This window comes from Azolla caroliniana, unplaced genomic scaffold (assembly GCF_043228905.1).
Source record: "Azolla caroliniana isolate FFs.n. ecotype wild unplaced genomic scaffold, voAzoCaro1.0.p SCAF_20, whole genome shotgun sequence".
Lineage (NCBI taxonomy): Eukaryota > Viridiplantae > Streptophyta > Polypodiopsida > Salviniales > Salviniaceae > Azolla > Azolla caroliniana.
Genome location: NW_028230455.1, coordinates 3,061,293 through 3,078,790, shown reverse-complemented (window position 1 = coordinate 3,078,790; position 17,498 = coordinate 3,061,293). Strand labels below are relative to the sequence as shown.

General features: G+C 42.1%; 1 protein-coding gene across 1 annotated transcript; it reads right to left on the bottom strand.

Annotated features, from left to right (window-relative positions):
* Positions 1–1,193: 1,193 nt before the first annotated feature.
* MGD1 (monogalactosyl diacylglycerol synthase 1) lies at positions 1,194–8,691 on the bottom strand. The gene is made up of 8 exons (XM_087335594.1): positions 8,011–8,691; positions 6,161–6,333; positions 5,793–5,954; positions 5,566–5,707; positions 4,363–4,587; positions 2,793–2,855; positions 2,258–2,332; positions 1,194–1,893 (listed from the first exon to the last, which is right to left on the bottom strand). The coding sequence occupies exons 1-8, from the start codon at positions 8,536–8,538 to the stop codon at positions 1,627–1,629; spliced, it is 1,635 nt and encodes a 544-aa protein (XP_087191720.1). The 5' UTR covers positions 8,539–8,691; the 3' UTR covers positions 1,194–1,626.
* Between the last annotated feature and the right edge of the window lie 8,807 nt (positions 8,692–17,498).

Below are 17,498 nucleotides of genomic sequence, written 5' to 3'. Positions count from 1 at the left end.
CGAATGTTATTCAAACATTCTTGTGTTTTTTTTTGTCCCCCCCCCTTTTTCTCAGGTTTATTTTTGTTTTTTTCCTTTTTTTAGGTTTATTACCTCATAATAAATAGTTAATACAAAAGCATGGTATTTACCATTCTTCGAGGGTGTTTACCATACTCGAATGACTGAAACATTCACGAATGCGAATGCATATATGGTACATATGGTTCATACTATGATCAGGCTCCGTAGGGCTTATTGAATCTTTCAATATTGGTCTTCATTTCTGCATTCCATTCTTGCATACACCTTTTAATGATTTCTGGAATATATACTTCTTATGTTTGGAATTTCCCCAACAACTTCACTCTTCTCTATATTCTTCTATATGTTTGAAAATGCTAGCTGAAAGTATAATTGTGCTCCTCCAAAATATGCATATATATATATACATTCATGTTAATGTTGCACAATTGTTTTTGCATATAGAATATAAACTAGTAAAGATCATATGCAAAGGATTTGAATTGGTAAACACATGCATTTTTTAAGAAGAATGTGTCTGATATATCATTCAATTGTCTAGGCTACATCATGAGTCTAAAACAATTAAGACAAGTGATTATGTACTCTTGGCAGCCATTTAACCAAATGTTGGGAAATCTAGCGAATCAATACAATCAGGATGTTCACTACGTTCTCTACCATTTTCATTACAAATTATGTTATTATGAATGTTGGATCCATTGTGAATATGAACAAATTTGAAGGCATGTGCAATGGTGGGTACCCACTGAATACCAAATTGAATATATCTTATTCCTCGGTATTTATATATAAGATACAGGCAGTAATAAGAACACCCAAGAACACCCCCAATCCTTAACCTTGGAATTCCCCCTATACCCTTGAATTGAGTACCAGAATACCCATCTATAATACTTAAGTTTTGTGATATCAAAGGGTGAACAAGTAAGATTCAAAAGCTTCAAGGGTATCCTCATCATTTTATTGAATGTACATGTTCTGGTTGGTTTTGTAAACTCAAATGTGGTCAAGTAAATATCCAAAACCTTTACGGGTATTTTACATATTTTTGCAGATTATGAAAGGAAAAATGGGAGAGACAGTCACATATAATACACTCAGTTACGGAAATATTATTAGAGATTTTGGAGGTTAAATTTTGATTTTGAGTTAAGATAAAACTGCAATGAGAGAAACTTGCTTTCATAAAGTTAAAGTCTAGTTAAAAATTGAGAGGCCTCTCATTTCTAAAGAGACAAAGAAACATAGAAAAAAGGAAAAAATGAATGCAAAAATGAGTTAATAATCATCCTACTACTTTACAAAAAACAAAATTTTGGAGAAAGAATGTAAAAAATGAAAGATCCTCTCCAAATATATGAAAAAAATCTGCCTCTACTTTTAACAAAGAGAAAGACCAATTAACGATAAGTTTTAGGATGGGTTGTGACGGGGTTTGGTTTATAATTTAGATTATGAAAGGGTTTATGATGGGGTTTATGATGACTTTATGGAGTTTATGCTGGGTTAATGGCGGTTTTATTATAGATTTTATGATGATTTTGTGATGGGTTTCACAAGGATTTTATGATTCATTTCTTTGTGCCTATGATTTGTTCATCATGATGATGATGGTGACAGTGATGTTGATGAGAAGGCTAAAGAAGGTTCGATAACTTTTTCTTTTTGCCTTACTAGCTCATTCAAGTCGTGGACTATCTTAAACACGGCATCAGGTTTCGCTAACTTTAGAGCATTTTGTGCCATCTCTTGGAGCTCCCCTGCCTTTGGACCAAACCACTCCGCCACAATTTGAGCTATCTTATTTGGGTCTTTACAAAACTTCCCGGCTCCATTGTTCACCACATATGGAACATTACCCACTTCCTGTTTCCAATGTTATTCCTTCAGATTCAAGTTCACAACACCTATTTCCATACCTGTATTTTTTTGCTGAAATGCCACACATTTCTATCTGTAATTTTTGCCAAAATGCAACACATTTGTTTTTCCTTAATTAACAAATCCAGAAAAGTCAACACCATCAAAGGCCTAATCCAGACAACGTGATGCTGATCTGTTCAATCAAAAGATCTGAAAGCAAACAAGTGTGGCATGTTCGGCAAAGCACAATAAATGTAGCATTTTGGCAAAAGAAAAATGCATAAAAATGTGTGGCATTTTGAAAATCTTCCTTTAAAAAAAATACTACATCAGATAGAATTTTCGAGGAAAGCAAAAGAAAGGGTACCTGTCCTGCAATATAGTTATTGAGAAGAAGAGGCAGCCCCCGAATCATTGCTTCGGCAATAGTACCTGGCCCTGCCTACAAAATTTGGAGAGAAGAATGCCCAAAATCATGTGGATAAGAATTTAATGTTAACAAATGGCCAAAATCTTTCAGTCAAGAATTAAGTATTGACAAATTCCCAAAATCATGTGGTTAAGAATCAAACAAATGCACAAAATATTATTATTGGTAAGAACCAACTATTAACAATGCCCAAAGTCTTTCTTATCAGTGAACAAAGTATTATGACCAATGCTCAAAATCTTTCTTATCAGTAAGCACATGCCCAAAAACATTTCTCAATGTATGGGTTAAGTGCTAACAATGCCCAAAATCCTATTACAGATAAGAATTAAGTAAGTATTACCAAAAATCAAAATCTAATAGAAAAACAAATTTAATGATTAGCAAAGCACAAAACCTTATAGATAAGTATTGAAATATTCAAAATGTGATACAGTATTGTCCTGTGGGTGAAGCCTGTCAAGGTTCTTACCTTGGTGATGATACAATCACATGCTCCCATCCATTCTTCCATGTTGGTTTGGAACCCCCTTATCTACAAAATACAGAAATAAAGTCAAGGAGACTACCTATATTTCTTTTCATTCAATTTGGGAAAAGCCTTCAAACTCAAAAAAGAGTCAATAATACAACCCATCACCTAATGGAAAGAACAATGAAATCATAAAAACATAAGACAACAAAAAGTCCATATTACATTGCTTGTTATGATAAGCCTTAGTGAGATGCCCATTGTCCTTTTTCCACATACTATATCTGATGACGGATAAATATCTTCGACACACACGATTGCAAACGTGTAGCATGCTGCACCTCAATAAAGAGTCAAGATCATGCCCCTTAAGTGTCATCATACAAAACAAATAACTGAGGGATACCCTAGCAACAAAGACCATCAAGGAACATGTGAGTCAGACAAACCTCTCAACAATTGACACTGTCCAGCATCTCCCCCAGGCTAAATTCAGCATCCGAAGACAAGGTATATAAATTGTAAGACCGCGTCATGTGTCCTATACAGTCTTGCCTCACTTTATCCAGATGATTCACATTTTTTTATTATTGGGTGTTATAAGTTATGTCCATGTTGTAGAAGATGGAACCTAGATTAGGAACATTATTAGAATGGCCGTTATTCAGGGTGAACAAGTGTACACTTGCCAGTTGTCTGCCTCTACTTTATACCATATGTTTCTTTAACCATTCATTTTAGATCCACATTACTCTCTTTTGGACATGTAACAAATATGGGCAAATAGATTTATAGCTAGACTGATTTTTACAATCCTCCAGACAACATCCATATTACCTTATCAACCTGTTTCGGGCTTCATTAAGTTCCCCACAATGATCCTTAGTCCATCTCAAGACTCTTGCTTATAAGAGGACTCCTGCTTTATTTGTGGTATATGATGATGGTCACTAACTAGAGAGCTAACATAGAGTTGATGAGGATAGGATAGGGGGTGAATGATAGAGTTTCATACATATGCCAACAACAGTGTTGAAATTTCTGCCACTTCTCAGCTTGTGGTCCGGAGACTCAATCATGAGGAATTGTTTACTACTAAGTAAGATAAAGTCCTTTCACAGCATACATGAACATTTACAAAGATCGAATCTGATAACTTGAGAACCACAACCAGTCTGTCAATCTATTTCTATTAAACATGCTTTCAAATGCGTCTGTACAGTTTAACAACTCAGATCGCATAAAGAAATTTCACATAGTTCAAGAAAACCCACTCTATATTTATGAGCCTATTAAAAGAACAAACTGAACTAAGCCTCATGATTCAAATATGAAAGCATCTTGTTGGTATCCTGAAGCTCATGCAAGTAGAATTTTTTTTATAGGTTAGCACTATATAAAAGAATTACCTACTATTTGGGAGAATTATCCAGGAAATAACAAACCAAATAAAGTCTTACATTACAAAAAATATAGTGTTCAAAAGCCGCAATGATAATCAAATAATGCTATCCAATAAAAAGCACAATTGAAATATGAGGAAAAACTGAAAGAGAGTGTCATCACTTACATGAACTGGCATAGACCATTGAATGGATTGAAGCTTTTTAATTAGCTTTTTGTTCTTGCCACAAATAACTACCAGTTGCCCAATTGGCTTTCTTGATTGCTTATCATATAATGACTCTCCAAGAGCCCGTGCAGTGGATTCAACTGGACCCATCCCTTCTCCCCCTCCCATTAGAAGAACAGCAGGAAGTTCATCATCCATTCCCAGCTCTTTGCGGAGAATTTTCTGTGTACAAAAAATATGTACTCAAATGAACATGAAATCAAATTTGCATCATAGTATATATGGAGAACATGAACCAAAGTTCAAACCCATTTGTCAATTGTTATGCAATTCTTCTCTTTTATTTTTTTGAAAGATAAGAAACAAAATGCTTTAAGGAAAACATAAAAAACAATCATATCGTTCATTTCAACCTCTCTTCTGAGAAATTTATGCAGGTAAATTTAGAAATATGAAATGAACATTCAATTTTTGCATGATGGTTGATGGAGAGCATAAAAGAGGAATAGAAGAAGCCACTCATAAATCATAATACATTATTTTATCTTTTGTTGCAATCATATAAGAACCAAACACTTCAAGAAAATAAAACAAAAAAAGGAGAAAACAACTGCATTATCCATTCCAACCTCTCCTTTGAGCACTTTCCGCAGATACACAGAAAATATGAGCTAATTAACAGTCAAAATTTGCATACGGTATAATAGACGATATCAGGAAACAGGGATAGAACCCATTTCTAAATTGGAATCATTCTTTTATTTCTAAACAGTATAGGAAACAACGTCCTATGAAAATAGAAAATAATAATCTATTCTAATAGATTAATTTTGTGTGGTATATGGAAGCACACTTCTTTTTTTCACAAACAGGTATTGTGTTGACTAAAATAGAGCCCACTTGTAATACATAGGTTTTTTTGTTTGTGAGAAAAAACAATTTAGAACAAAAACTTGCATGATGATAGATATGATGGTGCACAATGAACATCTTTCCTTTCTAACTCGAGAGAGATAGTATAAAAAAACAGAGTTTCGAACAAAGAAAAAACAAAAAGAGTTGCATGATGGTACAAAATGAACATCTTTTATTTTCTTTAACTCAGGAGAGGTAATATTAGAAACAGAATTCAGAACAAAAACAAAAATTGCATTATGGTCGATACGATAGTATAACAATGTGAACATCCTCTTTTTTTACCTTAGGTGGGATAGCTCTACAGAACGATGGCCGGATAGGCAATCCATAAACACGAATTTGGGAAGGTTTTAAACCTGCCTTTAAGGCCCTTTCAGATACCTCTTTTGCTGGACAATAGCATCTTGTCACAAGCCTGTGAAACCTGCACCAGAAATAGCCATGTCATGTTGTTGGGCTTTTTCTCACATAGGATCTAATTTTTCCTAGCAGTTAGCACATCAACCAACCATGTTGGATGTCCTGTGCTCAGATCAGTTATAACAGTTGTGAATGGGATTTTCTTCAATAATCCTCTGGCTTTAAGTATCCTTATAGGCACATGTTGCATCAAAGGATGGACACTCACAATAACATCGGGCCGATGCTTCAGAAGCCCTCGCATCACTTTTCTGTAGGAAAACAAAGTCAGGGATACCATGAGATTTAAGAGTTACCCTAAAAAAAAGTAGGGTGATGTTCCATATTCAATGGAAAATGTACATGCACAATTAACCAAATGGTTCACAAGAACATTGAGTATAAGAGAACAGGCAACTCCAAGAAAAAAGTTTAAGCATACAAAATTAAAATATGTGAAAATGACATATACTACTACCTTGCAATAAAGACAGATGTAAAAGCAAAATGTGGTTGATGCACAAAGCGTGGAGCTGTCCCATGGAATGTTGCCTTCCACAATGTGTTGTGCTTTACCAAAAAGCTGTAACTTTTGGGAAGCTGATTGAACGGCCATGGTGTGTGCTCACTCCATAGGTCAGTAATAGTAACCTGTAACATAATACAATACCACAATCCATATATGCAGTAAACATGACTGATTGAACCCGTTTCTTATTCTATATTTGATTACAAATTACAATTCACCAAGTTTAAGAAAGTTTTGTATTTCTTCTATGATATATATGCAACTCAGGAGAAGGACCGGTAATGGATGATCGCAGCATTCTTTGGTGCTTTAGATATGAGTACAATCACTATTTTTATATCAATGAGATTAGGCTTAGTGTCGACCCCTAGTAGGAAATTCGTGAGAATTTCCATAAACTAAAGCCATCACGCTATGGAATGTCAAGTACCACAAAAACTTGCAAGCCCAAGTTGCAAGCATCACTAAATGCACATAACGTTGTTTGTGTCACTATATAACAACAATTTGTTGTCTCTGACCAACGATTCTTGGAGATGAACTCATAACATTTCACTTTGACATCGATACGAACTTCAGTAACTTTTAAAAGAAATGCTTATTATTTCTACTATTACACTCCAATGATTGTTGGAAAAAGAGAGATATACTTAACCGGATAAAGTGGTAATGACAAGTCGATGAATAAATCAATGAATTTTCGCTTTAAATTACTATGAAACTGCTTCGATAGATAGCCATCAAGTAACCCCAAAGAAAAACCATGGACATCTGAACCTCTAGTCTATCGGCTTGCCAAGGTTATATGTACAAAGCCCACAACATCAGGATGAAAAAATAACTCTCCAAGAGTGAGTTGTCATTACCACTTGCAAATGCAATAAGAATTATTGCATGCCCATAACAAGATTGTTGGTAAAACAGATGTGATACACCTCCTAATCCAATATCTTTATACCAAGCCCCATGCCAATAATAGAGTGGCTATATTTTGACTATTAGATCTCGTGATATAAGGTCACTCCCAATCAAAGTCTAGTTGACCTGTCCTAACCAGCTATCATAAATACCAGTGTTGTAAGAAAACAATCATTACTGTAGAGGGCATGGAAAACAAATTATTTCAGGAGAAAAAGCATGGCAAAGAATAAAACAAGACCCGAAAAACACCATATCATGTGAGAATACCCCATGCTAAAGAAACAAAAAAGGGCCAAGAAAACAGCATATTATGCAACGAAAAACATGGTAAAGCAGCTAAAAGACCTAGGATTATACAAGAAAATACATGCTAAAGAAGGAAAAGTATCTTGAAAACAACATAGTATATAAGAAGAAGCACGCTAGAAACACAAAGGACCTAGATAACAATAGTAACAAACCCGGTTCATGGTTCGTGAAGTATGCAAGAGAAGCATGCTAAAGAAGTACAAAATACCTAGATAAACAACCTCTTATACAAGAGAAGGCATGCTAATGAAGAAAAAAATTGCTAGAAAACAACATAATATATTAGAAAAAGCATGCTAAAGTAGGCAAAACAACCTAGAAGATAAAAAAAATTATACTGGAAAGAGCACATGCTAAAGAAGAATAAAAGAAGTCTGGAAAACAACATATCATCCAAGGAAAAACATGCTAAAGCAGAATAAGGCCAACACTATACAAGAATTTAGAAAATAAAAATATTATACAAGATATAGCATGACAAAAAAGCAACAAAATGGACAAATAAACAAGAAAAAGCACCTGGAAAGCAGCATAATATACAAGAGAAAGCATGGTAAATTTAGAAATACCTGATATTTGTCACCATATTCAAGCTCAAACGTAGCCTTAATAGCCTCAGCTGATGCTCGATGACCACCTCCAGTATCACTCATCAATATAAGAACTCTCTTTTTTGCTTCTATACTTGCCATTTCATTATTGTTCTCATTAGTAGCATCACTTCTTTCTTTGTCCTTTCTTCCATCACCATATTCTCTTCGAAATGCTTCGAGACTCGCACAAGAAAACCCTAATGGAATCCTATCACAATGGAATCTTACTGACCAGTTAAAAGCATGCCATAGCTTAGCTTCATTGCCCCCATATATCGCCATTGAAAGAGCATTCTTTGATACATGAGGTTTTGTTCTAGTTAACAAAACCTGAGTTTTTGAGCTCAATTGAGCTTCTTTCACTGATATAGAGATTTCAGTGTCGACAGAAGAAGAAGGTTTCTTCTTCTGGCTTAGCTCTGATGAAACAATGGAGGGAAATATTACAGCAGGTACAACTTGAAGAAGCTTACCTGACCCATATTCACAGCTAGAACTCTGCATTTCTTTTACCTATTGTCCTTTTCTTTTCTTTCACCGAATACTCAGTCGTGGCAAAGAAAAGAAAAGCAAAGCCAAAAAAAAAAAAAAAACACCCACTAAAACCAAAGCTTTAAACTGTGAGCTTCCATTGATCTTGAAGCTCTACGAGTGAGTGAGCTTCCATGGCGAGAAGTAGAGGGGTCCTGCATTGCACTGCGAATGGAGAGATCTATCCAATACAAATCAAAAAGAAGAAGAAAGAAAGAAAGGAGCAACAAAGGCAAAGGCCAAGCTACATATATACAGACATATTATATGTATGGAAAGGGAATTGAAGAAGGCATCTACAGACTACGACTGCTCTCTCTGTTGTTGGATATGTGGATCAGATGTGTGTCTTTCTCTCTCTGTCTCTCTGTTCTGAAGACATTCTCTATCTAACCAATCCCCATCCATTGGCATTGGATGGATGGATAGATGGTGGGTTATCTATCCATCCATCCATCCCATCTTCCTTCTTTTCATTCTCGCCTTCATCCGATCCGGTCCCATTCAATGTGGAGACTGGTCCGGTTCGATTCAATCCTAACTTATCCGATCCCATCTGTTGAGCGGCAAGCTCAACCAGAGCCGGATTGGCTGAATAAGCGAGATGAATCGGTATGCCGGTGAGCAACCGATCCGGTAAGCAGTAAGGACCGGTGAGCTGGGGAGTCGGTATGCTGGATCCAATCCGTAACCAGGAAGCCTAGTATAGGTTAGACTACTAGGTAGTTATAGTCTCGTAGTTAGTGTCAGATGCTCGTGTGAGCATTGAAGTACACCGTACTTCTAACAGTCCCGTGTGGACTTGTATAAATAGCGTTGATGAGCGTGTTGTAGATACAGAGCACAGAGTATTCATATAATTTTGAAAAATAGTGTGTTTTGCTCTCTCTCTCTCTCTCTGTCTCTCCCGCGTACTCTCTCTCTCTCTCCTTGTGTACTGTTCTTTCTAATGCTTCCGCAAGCAATCTTTTACATGGTATCAGAGCGTGTGGGTTGAGAACCTCTGCTGCAGACATCTACGCTTGTGAAGGAAACCCTAACAGATCGGAAAACAGACACAAAAGGAGAAATGGACAGAGGTATGGCTACGTCGCTCTCGGTGGAGAAGCTCGACAGAACCAACTACGCATCTTGGTCATACAAGATGCACCAGTACCTGCTTGGGCATGGCTACTGGAGTTATGTTGACGGAGTGAACGACTCAGCACCGGAGACGACACACAAGGACTTCCCAATGTGGGAACAGGCGGCAAGCAGGGTGATGTACTGCTTCGCATCCAGTGTCAATGACCAGCTGCTCAGCCATATCCGTGACGCCAAGACACCGAAGGATGCTTGGGGAAACTTGAAAAAGGTCTTCGCCGCAAGCACCACTGCCCGGAAGCTGCAACTCAGACAGGAGTTGAGCAATGTTCGACAGAAGAACATGTTGGTGGCAGATTACACAGACCGGATCAAAGGGATCTGTGACTCGCTTGCCTCTATTAACGTCACCGTAGAGGAAGACGAGATGGCGTCCAAGTTCGGAGCTTTCCAGACTGTGGTTTGTACAAGGGAGAATACGCCCTCATTTTTCGACTTACAGTCGATGCTCCTGGTAGAGGAGAACCACACCAGTGCATCTACTAGTGCATCCCCAGACAACCGGATGTTGTACACGGGAGCAGATCGATCTTGCGGGCGTGGTGGACAAGGCAGGTCGGCACGCAATGGAGGCGGCCGGCAAGAGCAGGAACGAAGGCACAATGAGCGTGCCGACAGCAGTTCCGGGACTTCCACAAGCAGAGGGAGTCAAGGTGGTGCCGGAGGCTAGCATGACAAATCCGCTACGGAATGCTGGTACTGTGGCAAAAAGGGCCACAGGGAAAGCAAGTGCTGGAGAAAGCGTGCCGATTCGGACAAATCCGGATCCGGCAAGGAAGGCCGACAAAGCTCGCACTACGCAAACGGATCGGGAGGATCCAAGAACGGTAAGGGGCCAACCTTGGTGATGAAGCACAAGGCAAACTCAATGAAGAAGACCACTTCCAAATCAGAGGAAGTGTGGTACGTTGACTCTGGTGCATCGAACCACATGACGAGCCACGGGGAGTGGTTCTCCTTTTTGGAGAAGCCGGATCAACCGAGAGTTGTCGAAACCGGAGACGACACTCCCCACCCGATCGTGCACGTCGGAGAAGTCCCTTTGAGCCACGTCGGACAGAGGGGGAAGCTGATGAATGTATTACATGTTCCGACGATCACGAAGAACCTGGTGTCGGTCGGACAAATCGTTGACCAGGGGATGCAGGTGCGGTTTACGCACCTCGGGTGCTTCATTGAGGATGAGGGCGAAGTTATTGCACAAGGGCGCAGAGATGGGAGGATGTTTATCCTCAACACCAATGACGTCGGCACCGCACTGTTCGCCAAAGGACAGAAGGTCGAGTTGGATATCGACCTGTGGCACAAGCGGATCGGCCACGTCAACTACTGGAGGCTTCAAGTCCTGCAAACGGAACAAGTCGTTTTCGGTTTGCCGAAGTTTAGCGGCCGAAGAGCCCAGATTTGTGAAGCCTGCCAACTCGGGAAGCAACACCGGCTTCCATTCCCCACCGAAAGAAATTGAAGCCATAACAAGCTCGATCTTATCCATTCGGATGTGTGGGGACCGGCACAAAATGTTAGCATTGGCGGGAGTCGATATTTCGTCTCCTTCATCGATGACTACACGCGGCATACGTGGATCTACCTCATTGAGCGGAAGAGCGAAGTCTTTGAGTGTTTCCGGAGCCTCCAGAAGATGGTGGAACGGGAATCAGAGAGGAAGATCAAATGCCTACGGTCGGATGGCGGAAAAGAGTACTTTTCCGGCCAATTCAATAGCTATCTGCAACAAAAAGGAATTCGGCGAGAGTTCAGTTGCAGATACACACCGCAACAGAACGGTGTGGCCGAAAGGAAGAATCGGTCGCTGATTGACGTGACTAGGCCAATGTTGGAGGAAAAGAGCATGCCCAAGTTCTACTGGGCGGAGGCAGTCCAAACGCCCGTTTACATCCAGAACCGGATCGGGGACAAGGTGTCAGCTCACGAGCTATATTTCGGGCGCAAGCCGAATTTGAGACACCTCCGGATATTCGGCAGCATAGCCTATGTACATGTGCCGGATGAGAAGCGGAGAAAGCTAGATGCAAAATCGGAAAAATGCATCCTAGTCGGCTATGCTCAAGAGCAAAAGGGGTATAAGTGTTATAACCCCTGGACGAATCAGGTCCGAGTCAGCCGAGATGTCGAGTTTGATGAATCGGCATCGTGGTATTCCTTACCGACTCCGACTTCCGATCCCAACCCGATGTCGGAGGATGGGGCTAGTGAGCCCGAATCGGCCCAGGTAGAGAAAGATGAAACCGGAACTCAAGATGAGAGTCCGGAATCATTCCGGTTAAGCGGACCGAATGAGAGACTAGATCAGTCCAACCAGTCGGATGATGAGACAGCGAGTAGTGGAGACTCTGTTGTGCTCTGCCCGCGCAAGGAACCGAGGAGACGGTTCACACGCAAAGAGAAAGGGAAGCAGAAGATGCCGGAATTCGAGACCGGCAATGATGAGTCGGATCGGTGCGTATCTGACTCCGGCAAGGACATAGGCAGATCTTCGGGAACGAAGACTGAACCGGCCAAGAAAGGTCTCATACCGGGTAACGGTGAGTTATGCCGGTCCACCCGCCAGAAGGATCCCGTTAAATGGTACGGGTATAACGAGTACATGGCGCATCATTATGCGTACATGACCAAGGTCGCGAAAGTGTGTGAGCCGGAGAGCTACGCAGAAGTGGCAAAGGACGCAAATTGGCGTGCCGCTATGGAGGAAGAAATGCGGGCACTGGATGCCAACGAAACTTGGGACCTGGTTGACCCTCCCCGTCACTGTAAACTGATCGGATGCAAGTGGGTGTACAAGGTAAAGTACAATGCCGACGGTACAGTTAACCGGTACAAGGCCCGGTTAGTGGCGAAGTGATATGCGTAGACTCACGGAATCAACTACGACGAGACCTTCGCTCCTGTAGCGAAGATGACGACGGTTCGTGTGGTACTGGTGGTTGCTGCGGCAAGGGGGTGGCATCTTCATTAGATGGATGTGAAGAATGCCTTCCTTCAAGGAGATATTGAAGAAGAAGTCTTTATGACTCAGCCCCCCGGATTTCAGTCGGAGGTGAACAAGTCGGCGGTATGCTGGCTGAGGAAGTCGTTGTACGGCCTGAAGCAAGCCCCCCGTGCATGGAATGCTAAGATCACGCACCGGTTGCAAAAGATGGGCTTTGTTGCCTCTAAGTCAGACTCTTCCCTGTTCATCCGTCAAGGCTCAAACGGTCCGATATGTATCTTACTCTATGTTGATGATTTAGTCATCACTGGCCCAGGTCTTCCGGAAATCAACCGTGTCAAATCCCAGTTGTTGGACGCATTTGATATGAAGGACTTGGGGGACCTTCATTATTTTTTGGGGATCGAGGTGATCTGCACCCCCGACGGCATATTGCTTTCTCAACGCCATTATGTGTTGAATATACTGTACAAGTTTGGCATGACGGAATGCCCACACCCCTGGACCGGAATCAGAAGATCCGTCCCAACTCCGGACAAGCCTGCGGTGAGAAACGGTTCCGACAAATAGTCGGAAGCCTGATCTACTTGACCATCACCCGACCCGACATTAGCTATCCGGTTGGAGTGGTAAGCCAATTCATGCAGAAGCCGACCGTGGAGCACCTTCAGTGCGCGCAACGAATACTGAGGTATGTAAGCGGCACTAAGGACCAGGGGCTCTTATACCGGCAAGGTATAACCGAATAGCTTGTCGGCTACACGAATGCCGACTGGGCTGACGATGCAACGGATCGTCGCTCAACTTCCGCCTTTATGTTTTCTCTTGGGAGCGCGGCTGTTGCGTGGAGCAGCAAAAAGCAGCCAACATTGGCTCTATCCAGCACTGAAGCTGAATACCAGGGCGCGACTATTGCCACCTGCGAAGCCATTTGGCTTCGGCGACTACTGCAAGACCTGCGGATCGAGGTACTGACCCTGATCCTGATCTACTTCGATAACCTCAGCAGCATGCAGCTCGCCAAGAACCCTGTATTCCATGCTCGCACAAAGCACATAGAAGTGCATTATCACTTCGTGCGTGAGCGGGTCCTGAGCGGTGAAGTTGAACTACGGTATGTTCACACGGATCGGCAAGTTGCCGACATCTTCACCAAGCCGCTCGGGTCGGACAAGTTGCAACACTTTACCGAAATGCTTGGTGTTCAACATCTCGACGTACCGCACTTGAGGGGGAGACGCAAGGGCAAAGACACTACCGAAACGGGCAAAGGCAAAAACACTGTTGAACCCGTAGGTAAGAGAAGAACCGGTAGAGGTGGAGACAAGAAGAAAAATGAAGCCAAGTCGACGAAGGAAGTCGGCACATCCGAACAAGTCGGTGAACCGGCTGAAGAAGCCAAGGGAAACATGGAGAAGGCCAAGACCCGGACGTGGTCTGATGTGGTGAGAGGCCTGAAGCCGAAAATCGAATCGGAGGATACCGATTCGGACAAGAGCTGGAACGAGTCGGATCAACGAGAGGCCAAGGAGACACGGACGCAAAGGAAGTCGATGCCATCGCGGAGGAACCGATGGATCGGCAAGCGCCGGAGTCATAGCAGCGAAGGAGCTGAGATGGGCCTATTGAGCAGACATGCCGAAGGTCGAGGCGTGCAGAACCAAAGGGGTCGCGACAAATGGGACCGGACCGGACAAGGAGCTCGAGCAAGGCGAAGCGATGCCAGGAGAAGTCGGTTGGAAGAACCGGCTGTCACAGAGGTTGACACTACGACCCTACCTCAGGTTGAGCTTGAGGGGGAGTGTTGAGCGGCAAGCTCAACCGGAGCCGGATCGGCGGAATAAGCGAGATGAATCGGTATGCCAGTGAGCAACCGAGCCGGTAAGCAGTAAGGACCAGTGAGCTGGGGAGCCGGTATGCCGGATCCAATCCGTAACCAGGAAGCCTAGTATAGGTTAGACTACTAGGCAGTTATAGTCTCGTAGTTAGTGTCAGATGCTTGTGTGAGCATTGAAGTACACCGTACTTCTAACAATCCCGTGTGGACTTGTATAAATAGCGCTGATGAGCGCGTTGTAGATACAGAGCACAGAGTATTCATATAATTTTGAAAAATAGTGTGTTTTGCTCTCTCTCTCTCTCTCTCTCTCTCCTTGTGTATTGTTCTTTCTAACGCTTCTGCAAGCAATCTTTTACACCATCCCATCCCATTTGATCACCGCCTAATGCTGGCTTGATCCTAGAGTCCCCCTTGTCCGATCATCTCCATTTGTCTTGGCGGTGCAGAACGACCCATACTCAACTCCCAAATGGGTCTTGGGTTTTGGGAGGGGGGTTGTTGTTTGTTGCTCTAGCTTTATGCCAAATTCGCATGTGTTAAGCTATAGCCAACCTCTCCCACCCAGCCCCACCAAATGCCACGACTCACAATAGAAGCATCTTCGCTTAGGGTTCATGTTGGGATAAAAAGTTGACATTGGGGTTTAGGATTTTTGGTACAAATATTCATGTTGTGACCACCAAACGTATATAGCAATCTGAAGTGTTGGAAGTCATATGCTCATATGATGTGGTGGCGCATGAGCATATAATAATTTCTAGTGGCCTAACTTGAGGATATCAATGAGTTTCAAGGGTTTAACATATATAGCAAGGATGAAATGTGAGCGGATGCAAGGTTCTTAGGGTTATATATATATATATATATATATATATAGTGGGGTGAAATTTTAGTGCTACATGTCTTGTGTAATAGGTTACACTACATGGACGTCTACATGGGGTAATGGGCAATTGATTGGATGTTGTCGTTTTATTTATTTGTATCCATTCTTTCTTCCAAGACCATCTCCTAACTAATTGGCTAAAGGTTTTCTTTTTAGAGAGTCATTTACCAAGTCCCCTTGCAAAGTAGGTGAGATTCCCCCATAAACAACACATCTTTACAATATGCCTCCTACCACAATATAACATCCCTAACATTTGTAGACTCTTCTTGCCCAAGTAGGACATTGGCAATATTTTAAGCCATTCAACTCTATCCTTGTCATCTACAACATGATGACATGATGGTGTGCATAACAAGTCCTTGTTATATTTGAAACGCAAGAACCGTAGATCTTCGAGAAAGGATTTGTTGAAATGTACAATGCAGAAACAGAAAACAACAGAAAATACACAGTACACAGTGTTTTACGTGGAAAACCCTAAACAGGGAAAAAAACCACGAGAACAAATATTCCACTCACTATATGAATAGAAAGTACATGAGAAAGAACAGGTTACAACTCTCTAATAAAAAACAGAGAATACCCACTTAAGGTTCTTGGCAAGTTTCTTAGCAGTGTGCCAACAACCCCCCCCCCCCCCCCCCTCTCTCTCTCTCACTCTGTTAGACTCTATACAACACTTCGTTATGTTCTACACCACACTCAGTTTGCCCTAGCTCTTCCTATTTATAGATGTTAGGAATATGTCCCTCCTTTGAGAGGAGCCGACTGCTCAACTGAGAGAGCCGATAGACAAAGACATGAAGAGTCGACTGAGAAGAGTCAACAACAGATGATCCAAGTTGTTGAGCGAACAAGCTCAACTGGATCCGGATCGGTATCCAGAACCAAGAGCTGGGTCGGAGAGACGGATCGGATCGGAACCGGTAAGCCGTTAGAGGTCTACGAATCTAGCCTAGTAGGTAGGCATATTTTTAGGAGTCAGTGTCGTCGCTCGTATGAGCATTGAAGTACTTGTCAGTACTCCTGTCAATCCTTTTAAGGACTTGTATAAAAAGTGTTATGTAGGACATTTGTATGTACAAAGTGTTATTATTTTGAATTAAGTTTCTACTGTTTTGCTCTTTTTTTCTCTCTCGTGAACTGTGTATTCTAAGCTTCCATTAAACCCGTGTTTACTCTCTGTTGTTATTCGGTGTAACTGGTTTTGTCAAAGCTTCCACACGTATTCCTTTACATGGTATCAGAGCACGAGGGTTAAGAACCTCTGCAGCCAACGAGTGATTTCCGAATACAAACCCTAACACCCAATAGCAAACAGAAAACAAGGTTAGAATGGACAGAGGAACGGCTAGCTCGCTCCTTACGGAGAAGCTCGACAGATCCAACTACACATCTTGGTCATACAAGATGCACCAGTACCTGCTCGGGCATGGTTACTGGAGTTATGTTGACGGAGCTAATGATACGACACCTGATGCGACACCCAGGGACTTCCCGACTTGGGAACAAGCGGCAAGCAGAGTTATGTACTGCTTTGCGTCCAGTGTTAGCGATCAGCTGCTGAGCCATATCCGGGACGCCAAGATACCGAAGGAAGCTTGGGGAAACCTGAAGAAGGTCTTCTCCACAAGCACTACGGCCCAAGAGCTGCAACTCCAATAGGAGTTGAGCAATGTCCAACAGAAGGACATGTCGGTGGCCGACTATACGGCCCGGATCAAAGACATCTACGACTCACTTGCCTCTATCAATGTGACTGTCGAGGAAGATGAGATGGTGTAGATTTGTCTCAAGGGCCTGGCGTCAAAGTTCGGAGCATTCCGGACAACGGTTTGTACAAGGGATAATACGCCCTCGTTTTTCGACTTATAATCGATGCTCCTAGTAGAGGAGAACCACGTGGGTGCGTCAACAAGCACGCACACTGACATCAAGATGCTGTACACGGAGGAGGATCGGTAGGCGGTGGAAGCAACTGACAAGAGCTAAACCGAAGGCACAAGGATGGTGCCGACAATAGTTTCGGACCCTTCGGAAGCAAGGGGAGTCAAAGCGGCACTGGAAATCGACAAGAGAAGATCGCAATGGAATGTTGGTACTGTGGCCAGAAG

What these genes read in the sequence shown, in the direction of transcription:
- MGD1 (XM_087335594.1), bottom strand. Translation starts at nt 8,538, where the DNA reads ATGCAGAGTTCTAGCTGTGAATATGGGTCAGGTAAGCTTCTTCAAGTT. An exon ending in AGCACAGGACATCCAACATG is followed by an intron (nt 5,708 to 5,792) that starts GTTGGTTGATGT and finishes TTTCTGGTGCAG; the next exon opens with GTTTCACAGGCTTGTGACAA. An exon ending in ATAACTATATTGCAGGACAG is followed by an intron (nt 1,894 to 2,257) that starts GTACCCTTTCTT and finishes CATTGGAAACAG; the next exon opens with GAAGTGGGTAATGTTCCATA.